At 34.0% G+C, this 14,967-nt stretch overlaps 4 protein-coding genes across 4 annotated transcripts; 3 read left to right on the top strand and 1 right to left on the bottom strand.

Annotated features, from left to right (window-relative positions):
- Positions 1-1,047: 1,047 nt before the first annotated feature.
- KY384_009063 (uncharacterized protein) lies at positions 1,048-2,350 on the top strand (the record flags this gene model as incomplete). The annotated part of the gene is made up of 2 exons (XM_044817549.1): positions 1,048-1,338; positions 1,391-2,350. 2 exons carry the CDS (start codon positions 1,048-1,050, stop codon positions 2,348-2,350), a joined length of 1,251 nt encoding a protein of 416 aa, XP_044664702.1.
- Positions 2,351-3,043: 693 nt separating this feature from the next.
- Positions 3,044-3,776, top strand: KY384_009064 (uncharacterized protein; the record flags this gene model as incomplete). The annotated part of the gene is made up of 2 exons (XM_044817550.1): positions 3,044-3,458; positions 3,556-3,776. 2 exons carry the CDS (start codon positions 3,044-3,046, stop codon positions 3,774-3,776), a joined length of 636 nt encoding a protein of 211 aa, XP_044664703.1.
- Positions 3,777-4,946: 1,170 nt separating this feature from the next.
- On the bottom strand, positions 4,947-5,862 carry KY384_009065 (uncharacterized protein; the record flags this gene model as incomplete). Its single annotated transcript, XM_044817551.1, has 2 exons — positions 4,947-4,967; positions 5,029-5,862. The coding sequence occupies 2 exons, from the start codon at positions 5,860-5,862 to the stop codon at positions 4,947-4,949; spliced, it is 855 nt and encodes a 284-aa protein (XP_044664704.1).
- An 876-nt stretch (positions 5,863-6,738) lies between these two features.
- KY384_009066 (uncharacterized protein) lies at positions 6,739-7,095 on the top strand (the record flags this gene model as incomplete). The annotated part of the gene is made up of 2 exons (XM_044817552.1): positions 6,739-6,873; positions 6,925-7,095. The coding sequence occupies 2 exons, from the start codon at positions 6,739-6,741 to the stop codon at positions 7,093-7,095; spliced, it is 306 nt and encodes a 101-aa protein (XP_044664705.1).
- Positions 7,096-14,967: the final 7,872 nt, after the last annotated feature.

Here is a 14,967-nt window from a genome sequence, read left to right on the forward strand (position 1 = left end):
CTCCAACCTCTCGCATCATTTTCCCCTCCATCATATCGCGCGAAATATGGCCGGACCAAATCCTCGGCTAGAGCAAAGACTGTGATTGTGGGTAAGAGCAATGCTTTCGTCGTTTGTTTAGTCATCCTTTTTGGTAGGCTCTCAGGTTCCCCTTTTGTTGAGGCGCATGATCGCCAAGAAGCTCAAATCCTACCCGTGACCTCAACTTCATGTGCATGTCCGTCTCTGCTTTGGACGCCCTTTCCTTTCCTCTCCCTTCAACAGTGATCGGGCATCTGCACCAACCTGGCAGCCTTGCCGCTGCTGCAGTCAGCCTAGGTCTTCTCAATGACTTGTTTCGGGCTTTGCGCTCAGTGGCTATTCTCGCTCTTGTCAATCCTTCCGTTCTACAAAAGATTCAATCTCGATAGAAGGCCAATCGAGGAACCCCGGTCTATCGTCTAGCGTCCTTGCAACACTCAGTAACTCACGCCTTTCTTCTAAATAAGACCCGTTTAACCATCAACGAGCAATGTCTCGGACGACAGTCCCCGCAGGTAAGTCGGGCCACGCCATATGAACCAAGGGTACTCATCATCAGCTATGTTTCTCAACTTGCGTCCATATCCTATGAAAACGGACTGCGTCTACCGCGCTACACGTTGGTACCATGGACAACTGTTCAGCTCGGCTTTGAGGATCACGCAAACGGCTCCCATAGGCCCACGACAGAACCCGCTTGGTTCTCAATCGCCTGGACTTCGCGTTTGGATGCTAAGCGCCGCCTACCTCCTTTGTGAGGCTGAATGACTTCAACTGATGTTGGCTTTGGGCGTGTGTCATAACCGCACGGTCCATTCTGAAGCCTCCTCTCCAGTCAAGAACCCGACATATAAAGATGTTTGCGGCGTTCCTAAGGTATTCAGATTGCAATGTGTTCCTTGTTTCATAGGCTTCATCCTCATGACTGCACCGCGAGGTTCATTTGACTTGACCGGCATGCCCGCGAGACGATCGGTAGGTCTTGATCAGCTAGGGAGCACCTCTAGACATCACGGCCGAGCTCGCATGGACCCCATGGCAAGACCCTCGCCATATGCTACCCGATCTGGCCCGAGCCAGCCTCTAGAAAGTCCACAAGGCGACCTAATAGATGTGCCCGAAGCGACATCAGAGTTCTTAGATCCATCCAATGTCGTTGAACGCCTCGGCAAGATTTCGTCGAGCAGTGATACATACTATGCATTTCAGCTCAATGCAGAGTGGATCCGGATCTATGATCCGAATACTACTTTTGTCAAGGTAGAGTGCACCTGCGACGGTTTTAGAAGAGCCCAATCGCCTTGCGATCACCTTCAGGTAAGTCTCCAGACTCGAGAAGTTGGTAGCTCGGCTATTGACGTTGGCGAAGTGGCTTCTCCGAGGGTTGAAAGCATCGCTACAGAACGAATGGTTCTCTGTGTCGCAAGCAACGATGCATCTCCTGTCGACTGAGCTAAGTCAGCTATATCCGGCATTTGATGCTTTCGAGCCTGCCGACTTGATTCAAAAGATCAACGCGCTCCGCGATCCTGGCTCGGTAACGGCAGGCATCGGGTATCTAGGCACGCCTGGCAATACTTATCGCAGCAAGGTGCTATGCGATATTATATCAACTTTCGATGCCCGCACTGAAGTCTTACCTGAAGCATATCAAGCAGACTTTGAAGGCCAACTTCCAATACCGTCACGCTTAGAGGAGTGCTTGCAACGCGACAGCCTCACGGGTACCATTTATCGGATGGCTTTCGTTGAGCCGTCCATTTTCGATGCGTTGCAAAAGACAGTGCCCAGGCAGTATTGCGCCGATGTGTATCTTGGCAAACAGCAAATCAACATTCGAAATCACCTCGAGCAGATGGACAAAGACGTCGAACAGGCGCATATCGAGGGGCAGGTGTTGCGAAATCACATCATCCCCAGATGTGGCAAAAGCCTTCGGCAGATCGTCGAGCAGCTATATGAGTATCGAGCTCACCAAGAAGCCATCACACCCTCGCACGGCAAACGCCTCGCATCTATGCTTGTAGGTCTCATCCAACAAGTCTACAATAGGAATCGCGATCACCGAACAGGAACGAAAGCACGTGCTGCAAGGAACGAGTTCAATCTATTCGAGTTCCTCATTCGCAGTCCCGACCAACTCGGGCCGGGCGATGAGTGTTTCGCCATCGGTAAGCTCGAGCGATTGCCTGTCACCGAGCGAAAGCATCTCCGTGAACCATTGGCTGTCATTCGAGACGACTTTCAACAAATGCCACAGACGTCGGCTTTATCAACTTATGTCAACAAAATCGAGGACATCATTAGGCGCGAAGACGCTGCGATATAGAATTTCGAAGCTTTCCAGATGAGTACGGAGGGTGTCTCCTTGAATTGTATGGAGGATTGATTGCTTATGGGCGGATATGCGTTGCTGGGTGGTGGTTTCTTTGTCTTTTAGTCCACGCGCTTGAGGTCTTTCTCTTCCATCTTCCATCTTCCTTAATCAAAGACCGCACAACCGGGGGCTGGCTCTCCTGTGAATGTACTTCACCCCTTTCCGCACTTTGTTGGAATAGGTAGTTCAAAATCAGAATTGCCAAGCTTTCAGGCCAAGACAGCGCTAATGACCCCACCTTTTAGCGCGGGATCGAGATACCTTAACCTGCCAAGGAAGCTTACAGCTCGGACCCCGTTCCCTTATTTCCTCTCCAACTCCTTCCATTGCGTACCCACGTATGGAATAGGAAACGCCCCCCGTCATTGTGCCTTCTCCTCCCAATCTTTCCACATCTTCCTCTACTTAGACCCCAGATCAAGGTCCTCATTATCAACTGTACCCTCTCTCGCATTTCCTCTTCCCATCTTCCATCTCCTGCTGGTTCAGGAGAAGGACCTCGATCCTCCCCTGCGTCTCCAGGACAGACACATTCGATCTTGCATCAAAGCTGTGGACCCTTCAGGTGGACTCCGGGTCTGCCATCTTCCGCCCCGATCGTACAAGCTTTACATTCGTTACAATCTAAACAGCTCAATCCCAACGATGTCGGGTGAAAATTCTCCGCCTTCTAACAATGGTCGCTCTTCCTTCGCATCTGGGAGAAGACTGTCGGATCTTTTCGGGCGCTCCCCACCCAATAATTCGAATGGGCAATCCAATTACTCTGGTCCGATTGCAACCGCTGCGGCCAACGCCTCCGCTCAGCAACGCCGAAGAACCTCAATGGCTGGCGGGGGGCCTGCTGGTTCGCCCACATCGACTTCCTCTTTCCCCCAGATGAGAAACCGCAACGGCAGCATGGCTAGCAGTAACTCGCCGAACTCCTCAATTGAGGAGAGTGCTATCGAAGAAGGTGACGCTCCAGTGCCTCAATCACCCTCATCTCCATTCGCACGACGTTTGAGTTTTGGCGCAAAGGCATTGCACGATATCAAGAATGGAAATAACAGTTCAAATGGTGAGTTAGTCCATGCATGCAGTAAAGTTTCGCATTCAACTCAATTGGGGGTGCACATATAATATATACGTCTTGCTAACATACTTTCTCATTGAAGAAGGCTACAACTGGTCCGAGCAAATCAGGAATCGAGCAGAGAGATCAGCCTCGCTCACTCAGCGCCAGCAGCCGCCTCCAACAAGCGTTCCCGAACAAGGACCGCATAAAGCTGCAAGTATGGCCATTCCTGAACAGGCTGTCAAAGAATTTCCCAAAGCTCCTAAGAAGCCTGATCATTTTCAAGAGCGTATCCTGAAAGGCGACTTCTATATGGACTGACTTCGATGGCTACATCCGGATGATTGCGATGCACAAGCTCCAACATAAATTATAACGACGGAACCCTTGTGAAGACATCTAGTCACGCCGCTCCCTTCTGCTACCCACCGAAACAGTCAGCGAAACAGCATCGTCGATATCATTTGCTTATTTGCTAGATTCTGTCGGAGAGACCCCGCAGAGTGAAACATCAATAGTCACTTAAGACTCAAGAAACAAGATCCCACCCGGCCCTTGAGTATTTCGGTATCTTCGACACTCATTGTAACAACGGAGCTAGGGCGTTAGCTGCGGGTGAGAAGTTTCATTCTTTAGAGCACAGACGGACAGTATCTTTGGAAGAAATTCTGTAGCTAAGCAATAGCCATTGGTTTGCCGTAACATCTCACTTGCTCTATCAACGAACTTCGCTTAGGATATCGAGACGATATAAGTACCAGATGGCAGTTCAGAAAATAGCGAAAGTTCTCGCAGGGCGATATGTCTTATCAAACTTGTTCCGATAATTTGTACTCGTTCCATTTGCGGTGCCTAGTGTTCTAACTACACCCAAAGTTGGTTCAGTAGAGACGTGGGTTCAGTCAGTACATGCTTGGTATCCAAAAAGGGTTTGATATATGAGGTGATGTTTCTGAAGTCACTTTCCTCACGTAAAAAACCCTTATGATGCGAGAATTACGCCTGTAGTGGAATTGTCGACTTCGGAAGCACGTAGCTGCCAATACTCAGAGCGAGCTTCTTAAGACTGCCTTGAAGCCAACGCCCAGGCGCTCTTGAAAATCAGAGCACAGAGCTTCCGCTCTCCGGTCGAAGTTCCGTAAAGATACCGAAGAGCAAATTGTCTGATCTGAATAACGTGACGCCTTGTTCATGGTAATCAACCTAATATGCAACGATCGTAAGCCACGATTTTCCTACCTGGCGCGAGTCTTCTAGATTCAAACCCATAGTTCACGAATTCTAGGAAGCGGCATAAGAGTAGATCAAAGCCACTTGCTCAAATACCTACGAAAAGCCCGTGCTGAGTAGCCATGGGCAAGTTATGGTTCAGGCAAACGATCATGTAGAGGCTGATATCACAGTGATCCGGCTGTGTGGGCGAATGCCTAAAGGAGGTGGACCGAGGGTAGCACGGTCTTCGAAGCATTCTACTAACAAAAGCATGGGATGTCATGATTTGATCATGAGAATCTAGGACACAGCAGTCAGGGCTTTCCTCAGTACACGGGAGGAAAGGGGTTTGTGGGCGTACTTCATTCAAAGCTTTCGTATCCATCATCGCCACCTTCTTCTGTCGTATGTAACGCCCTCTCACAAGATGTCTGCTCTCGAGCCTCCTCCCTGACTCTGGAGCAAGGTGGCTGTCTTGAGGCTCATGACTTTTCGATCTTTCTTCTTTGGCTCGAAAATTTGTTTCTGAGCCTAAATTTTGCGCCTGTTCATTATGCTTCGATACTGATGAGATGTCTGGTTTCATCGTCTTCACTCGCTCCCGTTTTCTCTCCCTCTTCTGCTCCTTTCGCGCTGCTCTTCCTGCCTTCCCCTCGAGCTTAGCACTAGCTTCATCGATACTAAGTTGTGTCTGCTTTTCGAGTGAAGTTGACATCAAGGGTTCAATTGTGTCTGCAGAAATCCTAATCGGCTCTACTTGAGGCTTCTCATATAGACGCTTCATGCGTTGGTTGTTCTTCATTGTCAAATCAACGTCCATATCTGCGCCTTTTGCAGCATCCGACTTGTCAGGATCTTTCTTTATTTTATCCTGCGCCAGAAATCCTGCACTTATGAATGTCAGTGCGCCTCGGCGTTCTAGGTATCTACCATTCTGCAAAACGTGTCTGTGCCTCTGCTCTTGAAGTATCTGTCCTTCACTCTTATTATTCAGCCTTCCGAGTAGATCTTGTAGACCCGCGAGCCCCGTGGTGGGCCCGTCTTCCTTGGCCTGCCCACTTCGAGCACCCAAACCCAGTGTGTCGTCCTTGAGCTGAACACGGATGGGATTTGTGCTCAGGTCCGATTTCTGACCAGTATATGGCCTTGGGGATCCGAGGTGATCGCCAGGCTTCCATCCCTGCGATTGGAGCATGCGATGGCCAAAACTGGTCGAAGAGCGAGTCCAAGACGTATTGTTCGGGTCATGAGAAAGCTTGGTGCGCCTGTCGTCAATTAATTTTAGTGATCCGTCTGGAAAAAATCATCGCTGCCTACTTTCTCGGGTTTGCAAGACCCATAGGTCAGAACAATGATGCGGGGATCTTTATGATGTGCAATTAGTCGGTATGCAGAATATGATATACTACCGCCGACTAGATGGCCTTATAAATATGGTAGCAGGGAACATGAATGCCAAGATATCTGTAAAGCAAGGTTGTCGGGTGATTGGTGTGTGCGACTAGCTTAAACTATTCTAGATAGTTTCTTCTACAGAGTAAAATGCATTTTTTAATCTGACCCGTCGAATCCCGTCAATTTTCGAGGGTGCGGTCGACAATGTTGACGAATGCACCTTCTGAACAGAGCATGGAAGAGATTGGATTTTCTGCGCTCGACCTTCAACTATCGCAACCCTCTCTCGCCTTTGGTGTCAACGATTGCTTGGCCGATGATCTTTCCTTTTCTCTCTCCGGACCAAGCTATTCAGATCATATGAGACTTCTATGTTAGGTTCTTGATACAACAAACTCTGCGTGATAATGCGCGTGTGGTGGATCTAATCGCATCAAAGCTCGGAGGCTAATTCGCCGCCTGCGCCCATCCTCAATCTTGCGTCATGCTCAAGCACTTGTTTGCGAAGATTACTTATCCAACACTCAGGTAAAACTAGGCATTTACAGGGGTTGTTTGCTTTTAGAAAGTTGCATCAAGCAAGTCCAAAAGCAGCCTTCCGCTCGCTCTTCCGCTCGCTCTAAATTGGGATCCCTAGTTTGTCGTTGAATTTTAGCTAGATCTTACAACGAGGCAAATGGCCCCCTCGACGAGCCCTGCCGTTCCAGATCTTGAGCTGGACCAAGATGAGGATCCTCAAATGGGTATGGTAGCTTCTCGAGATGCTCAAACTATGAGTATTCAAGAATTCACCCAGAATCTGAAGAACAATGTGATTCTTTCCTAACCATTCCCGGAGTTCAGACCTAACATTTGAACACAGACAATGCGTTTGCGAAATGCAAAACAGAAGGCTCTACTGAAGAAGCACTTCAAGGCAGTAGCTCGCATTCGAGACGACTCGAACGCGAGGGTAGAAAAGCTCCGCGAACAATTGTACAGTCAGCGGAAAGCACTCATGATAGAAGAAAGTAATAGTTTACAGTTTCAATAATCATGCAACACAGCTCCAACGCCTGATCGCCCTGATACACAAGCGTTCAAAGATCGAGGGAGAGATGTTGGCTACTACGAAAGATCTCGAAGATGCCTACCTCCGTGCCAAAGTGGCATTGAAGTGCTCGCTAGACAAACGCTCCAATGACGTGAAAACTTAATGCCACGAACCTACAAGGTAGCCTCTTATGTACGGCGGCTGTTCTTTCAACTCGATGCTAAGTACTCAGCTTACTTTCTGAAAGTTGGAGGACCAAGCACTTTCGAGCTTTGGTCCTGATAGTAATCGAGAACATGTTCATACGAAAACTTCGTCCAATAAGACGACCAACGCGGGTGCAGAGTCCCAAGCTCACACAGGCTTACACAAGAGAGTAACTACCGAGATCAGTTGCCTAGCTCTCTGATTATCGTGCTAAATACATTCGCGTCACGGAAGATGTTCCAAGGACAATGGCAAAGGTCAATGCTGGTCCTCGCATTTGCTGCGAAGGGAGTGCTGATGGGCTAATGAACGGTGTTTGTAAGTAGTCATTCAAGTAATGCAGTTAGTACTTATACATTGTTATGAGGAGGAATACACTCTAGAAATCTCAGTAACGTCCAACCTAGACCTTGAGTAATAATCTGATAACTCTAAACATCAGCCTAGCTAATGGTCCTGAGTCTGAACGATTCCACCCCGAATGAGTCGCGATACAAGAATTGGCTTCTCAAGTTCTCATTGGGTTGCGTCGGTATTGCCACGACAACGGAATTCATAAAGTAGAAGGGCGGGCCTGACGAAAAGAGAGCAAGATCAAATGTGTATCGGCTGGGAATCAAACCCGGGCCCATTATATGGTTGTGTCGGATCAGTACGATGCTGGATTTTTCGAAAGTCAGACAGACATACCAAACGCTGATTGTACCGCTCAACCACCGATACATCTGTAGAAGTAATCGAAGCTAAATCAATTAAGATACCCCAATTGATGTAATCTTTTCTACTGAAGAATCACTTTCAATTAAGGTCCACCAAGGTCAGATACCCAAAGCTGTGAGGACTAGCGTTGTTTTAGGGTATTCTAGTTAATCGCTCGGCTTAGCGAAATTTTTTTTCCCCCACTAAAATTGTTAATAATCGCGATTAGTTTTTCGCCAACCAAGGCAATATTAATAACTTGCTTAAAATTAGTAATTATTATTCTTTTTACCTTAGGAATAATATTAATATTATAAGTAATAGGCTAGCATAGTTAGTAAACAGCTTAATATACTAACTATATCTATAACTAAGACTTTCTTTTAAGCTAATATAAAGCTAGACACTATTTTAAAAAGCTTATTTAAATATTTTTATTTTACTATTATTTATAAGATAAATAAAAATCTAGTATTATATAACTAATATTATTATTTTTATTATTTAAAGCTTAGCCCTTAATTACTTATTATAAAAAATATTAAAAAGAATTTATTTTATTACTTAAACTATTATTTAAATACTTTATAGTTTAAACTAACTATAATATTAAAGAAAAATTTTAATATTAAAGTTTAATAGCTTTATATATCTAAGTTTTTAATAAAGTAGTTGTTATAGATTATAGATATATATAGCTTAATAGGAATAGGATAGCGCTATGTATAGGTAGGACTATATTTTAGAAAGTGGCTTTCACTATATTTAGGAATTTTAAGCTTTTTTTACTTTATAATTCTAGTTCCTATTAAATAATAATATATACTTATTATATTCTAGTGTACTAAATAGCTTTCTAGACTTTCGAAACGCCCTAGTATATACTTTATTAATATATATTAACTAACTTTTATATTAACTAAAGTAATTGTCCTTAATTGCTTTTATGAAATCCCGCTATTTAAACCTCTAAAACGCTTATCTAAAACAACAAAAACTAACTAATTAATTAAAACCTTAAGCGATTAAAAACCTTAATTAAGGCTTAAAAAGATATTTATCTATTATATATATTTGCTAAAAAATCTAGAACGTAGTATTTGTTTTTTATTGCTATTTATTATTATAATAGTATTTAACTAAGCTATATAAATGCTTTCTAAAAATACTAATATAATAAAATCGCTTAAGCGATAAGTTGCCTAGCAATGTACTACTCCTTTTTTTTATTAGTTTTTTCTATATTAACTAGCTAGAATTACCGCTTTTAGTTATTATTAACTTTATTAAATTTTTTTTATTATTCCTAAATTATAATTTACCTTAAATTTAACTAGCTACCTCTAATTTAGCTTCTATTATTAATAAAAAAACTATTAAACTAGCGTTTTAGATTAAAGATTTCTTAAATATAAAACACTACTATATAAACGTTTTTAATTTAATTATATTTAGCGTTATCTAATATGTTACTAATAGAAAACTATACTTGCTGCATTTATTTATACTAATATTAATCGCTAATTTAGTATACTAAGGTATTTAATTAAGATTAGTTTTATTTAACCTTAATAACAAAAGCAAACTTTAGCTATTTATGTAGGCGATTAATAAAAGTACTTTTTAAAAAAATAAAAAACGTTTTTAAGACTAAATTAAAGTTCTATATTAGCTATTCTAAATAATAGATTATCTATTTATAAGAAATATGCTACTAAATATACTATAACTATTTTTATTAGAATTAAGTTTATTATTAATTAATAAATGCCTATCTAATATATTAGCGATTATTATTAATAAAAATATTTATTAAAAGCTAATAAGACTTTAGAATTATATAAATAATTAACTAAATTAGTTTTTAACTAATATAGCTTAAAAATTTATAAATATTTAATAGGCTAAGCTTTAAGTAATATTAGCTAAAATAAAAAAATAAAATCCTCTTAAACCTCTAAAACTACCTAGCTTATTTAGTAATTAAAAGCTAGCTAGTATAACTAATAATTCTAGCTCTAGTTATTAGAGATTAAAAGATATTAAATTTTTTAATAATAAACTTTTTATATTTTATAGCTTTAGACTAATAATACGCAATAATAAAAATGTTTACTATTAGAATATTTATTTTTTTATTAAATGAATTAAGGACTTTATTTATATAAAAAAAGAAAAAATTATTAAAATTAACTTTAATATTTGCTTATATAATAGTATATTAATTTAATATATATTAGAACTTTTAGAACTAGAATATTCTATTTTTTATTAATTTAAAATCAAAAAATAAATTAACTAGTTTATTAAACGCTTTAAGCTATTTTATTTTAAAGCTTTAGACTCGCTTATATTAAAATAATTTTTATTCGCAAATATATATAGTAGGAGAAAGCTATCTAACTATATTTAATAAATAATTAATTATATTAAAGATACTAACTTTAAAAGTACTTTTTAGTAAATAATTTAAGTTTAAAAAAATTTAAATCTAGAACTTAAAAAGAATATTTTAAAACTTATAAAATAGATTAACTTATTATTATTTTTATATATAATAAAATTAAAAAAAAATATATAATAAAATTTTTATTATAGTTATAATAGTAATATAACTTAAGAACAATATATACTAGATAATAAGTTAGTATATTTTTAAAGTTAATATAATATTAATTTTTATTAAGATAATTTCTACTAAAATAATAATAAATAAAGTTTCGGAGTTAATTAGCTATTTTAATAACTTTTCTAACTAAGATATTTATACTAGTAAAATAATTATTTTTACTATCCGCGCTATCCCCTATACTAAACTAATTAATATTAGTAGTTTTTAAAAGAATTTAAAAATAATTATTAAAATAAGTTTTAATTACTTACTTTTTTTTAACTATATATACTAATAAATATTCTATTTAATCCTTAAAATATATTAAATTCTAGTAATTAATTTCCCTAAATTAATAATTATTAAAAATATAGAAATAACTTATTTTTTTAAATAAATTGTCTATAAGCTATTTACTAGGGCGATATTGAAAAAAATAATAATAAAAAAAACGAAAATAAGAATGTCTTAGAATACTAAAAGTTTGAAAAATAAAATTCTAAAAACAAAATATTAAATAATAAAATAACTTATAATAATTATTATACTAAAATAAATAAATTAAAAAAAGGAATAAATTATCTATTATATAAAAAATATTCTAGTTTATTATTAGTTTTCTTTAAAATAGTAAAATTCTAATTTAAGTTATTTAAATATATATATTATAAAAATACTTTCCTATCTAATAATAAGCTAAAAACTTATATTAAAAGCTTTATTTATAATTAAAAGGCGGTCTTAGCTAACTTTACTACTATTAAAGAAATAATAATTGTTAAATCAATAGCTATACTATAAACAATATATAATTTTACATTCTATTAATAGTATTATGCTATAATTAAAGCTACTTTTTTTTTATTATAGAATCTTAATAAATTTTATATAAATAGCAATTATATAATATTACTAATTAATTAAAAATATTTTAAAGTTAAAGCTACTAACTAACTAATCTATTATATAAAATTAAATATTTTAATTAAAAGTATTAGAGATTATTTATATAAATATAATAAGTATATTTTTTTAAATATTTTTATTTTTAAAAAGAATAAAGATAATAGTAAACAACTTGATTATTTCCATTAGGAAGTTTATTTTATTAATAATTTTAAAGTAAAATTTCTAATTAACATAAATATTATTAGCTTTAAAAAAATAATTATTAATATAGTATGCTAGCAATTATATATTAAAAGCTATAATATTACTGCGCTATTGCAAATTATATTTAAAAATTAATATATAAATTAAATACTATATTTTACTAAAAAAATCGTAATCTTATTTAAGTTAGAAAAAATAATACTAATTAAAATAAAAAAAAAATTAATTTTATATAATTAAGACTATTTTTTCTACTTGAAAATTAATTTTCCCTTATTACTAAGCATTAAAAATAGGTTTTACGCCTATATTACTAACGCTAATATAACTTTTATTTAAGTTAAGAATATTATTAATAATTTTATTATTATTCTAAAAAACTTTAGTATTAGATATTTATACAATTTAGATAAAAAAAATTACTATTAAGCTAAAATAAAAGAAAGTATTTTAGCTATTAAACTATTTAGCGGCAGATAGTTCTATAAAATAGCTAAGCTAGCTATTGCTAGCTTAATAGCTTTCGGTAGTAATACTATCTTTATAAGAAATAAAAACCTTAATATTTTTATACTAGTTTAGGAATTAGTTATAAATAATAAAATTATAGTCTATAAAAAGAATAATGTTATATAGTATTTATAATAAATTATAAGTATATATCTAGATATTTAGTATAATATAGAAAGTATTATAAATATTTTAGAAAAATAATAAATATTAATTCCAATAGTTAAAAATACTAAAATCGAAATATTAAAAGTCTACCCCATTAATATTTAAAATTATAAAATAATTAATAAAAAATTTAATAAACTATACTAAGCTAGTAAAATATCTTAAATAGAAATGCTTATATTTTTTAGCTTTCTTATCTTTATTATTTAGTAAACAATTTATTTACCTAATAAAGAACTAATTAAAAAAAGCTATATTATAGTTAATATCTGCGGGCTTAATAAAATTATAATCTTAGATTCTTATTTATTACTACTTTAATTAAATATTACTTCTACAATATAAAAAACAAAATTTATTAGTATTATAAATTATACTAGGTTTTTCTACTAATAAATAGTATATTTTAAAGATCGATATAAGCTTATAGTCTTAAGTTACTATAGAAATAAATACTAGAATATTACTATTATAGGATATTATAATAGTCTAGTATATATATAATATTAAATTAATAATTTTTTATATTTTTTTCGAGATTTTACTAGGGTTTATATTAATAATATTATTGTTTTTAGCTATATACTAAAAGAGTATATATAACACTTTAATGCTATTTTCAAGCTTTTTATTTATATAAATATAGTTATTAAATTATCTAAAATTTACTTAAAATATTTAACTATTATTTTACTAAGTTAAAAAGTTAATAGCTTTAGTTTTACTATAATAATAAATAAGTTAGAAATAATTTCTTCCTTATATTTTCCTAAAATATTACAAGATATTGAAATTTATTTAAGTTTAACTAAATAGCTTTATAATTTTATACCTTATTATATATAAATTGTTAAACTATTATAGAAGTAAAAAATATTTATATTTAAATCCACTTTATAAAAAGGAAATACTAGAAAGTTTTTTAGTAATATAGTATCTATTAGCTAAAAATTAGATAATAAACTTTAGTTTTTTAATACGCTATAAGCCGCCTTTAGCAAACCAATATTTTTTATTTATATTAACCTTAAATAACTATTATATATTAATATTAATATATTGAAATATTTTAGCTTTAAAGTAATTATATATTATATTAAAAAGGATAAAAGTACTTTTAGTAAATATAATATTAAGCCTATTATGTTTTTAAATTATTATTTAACTCTAGTTAAATTATACTATTAATTTATAGAACTAAAAACCGCTAACATTATATAAATAATTAAAAAAATTCATTATCTTATATATATAAAAAACGAAACTAGAATTTCTAATAAGACTAGAACTTCTAACTATTGCCCTTAGATTACAGTTTATACTAATTATATAGCTACTCCAAATATTATATACTAAATAAAATTAATAATTAGTTTTAATAATAAATTAAATTTGCGATTAACTAGGGCGTCTATATATTTATTGCAATTTAATATTAATATTTACTATAAAGTGGGAAAGCTATATATTATTCCTAACACTTTATCCCGCTTACTTAGTTCCTCCTAAAAAACAAATTATTTATTAGAAAAGATACTTAATACTCTAGACAAAGCATTGCTAGTTTACTATATTATACTAATAGAAATATTTAACAATTTTAAAAATCGCTTATAAAAAGTTTATAGTGAAAATAACTAATAAAAGAAAATATTTAATATTATAAATAATAAAAACCTTGTTCTAAATAAGAATAGAAACAACTAGCCTATACTAGAAAGACTCTATTTTTATTTATAAAATAACTTACTATATTATATTAATAATAAAAATAGTTAAAAACACTTATATATTCCGCGAGCGCTAGTTAAAGAAGTTTTTAAGCTAGTGTACAATTAATAAGCTTATAGCGGTTTTCACTATATTTATAATTGTTTGCGATTTTCTATCTATATATAAAAGCTAAATTATAAGCTTAAAAGCTATATCCTATATTACTATTTTTATTAAATAAATTAAATAAAATATTATTATTTTTATAGCTTTTTTAAACTAATATAAATCCTATTAATTCTATACTATATAATAACTCTTAACTTTATTATAGTATTCCTATTATCTCTAAAAAGATTTAATGTGTTCCTAACCTATATATACAAGTTTTTAAAGAAGGTCTTATTTATTCCAGGTTAAAATATATATTCTATGGCGGACTAAGCTATTATTCTTATTAAAGCCTTTTTTTTTATAACTAAAGACTACTTAGATTTATAATTAATAATTAAGATTAGAAATTTATATTAGAACTATAAAAAATAATTTTTAATACTTTAAAAATAAAAATATTTATAGTATTAGCTTATTACCTTTAAATTAATAATTAATTAGAATATATTAACTAAATAGTCAAAATTATATTATACTTCTATTTTATAGCTAATCTAGATTATTTGTTCGTTAATATATTACTATTTATATAGTTAGTATTAAATAATACTATTTTCATTATAATAGAACTTTCCCCTAACGAAATTATTTTAGGTTTTAAAATAAACAATTTATTATATTTTCTATTTAAAACTTTAAACGTTAATATTATAATATAATAATATATAAATTAAAAC

The sequence above is a fragment of the Bacidia gigantensis genome, assembly GCF_019456465.1.
Source record: "Bacidia gigantensis strain McMullin 20006 chromosome Unknown scaffold_268, whole genome shotgun sequence".
In the NCBI taxonomy this organism is placed as follows: Eukaryota; Fungi; Ascomycota; class Lecanoromycetes; order Lecanorales; family Ramalinaceae; genus Bacidia; species Bacidia gigantensis.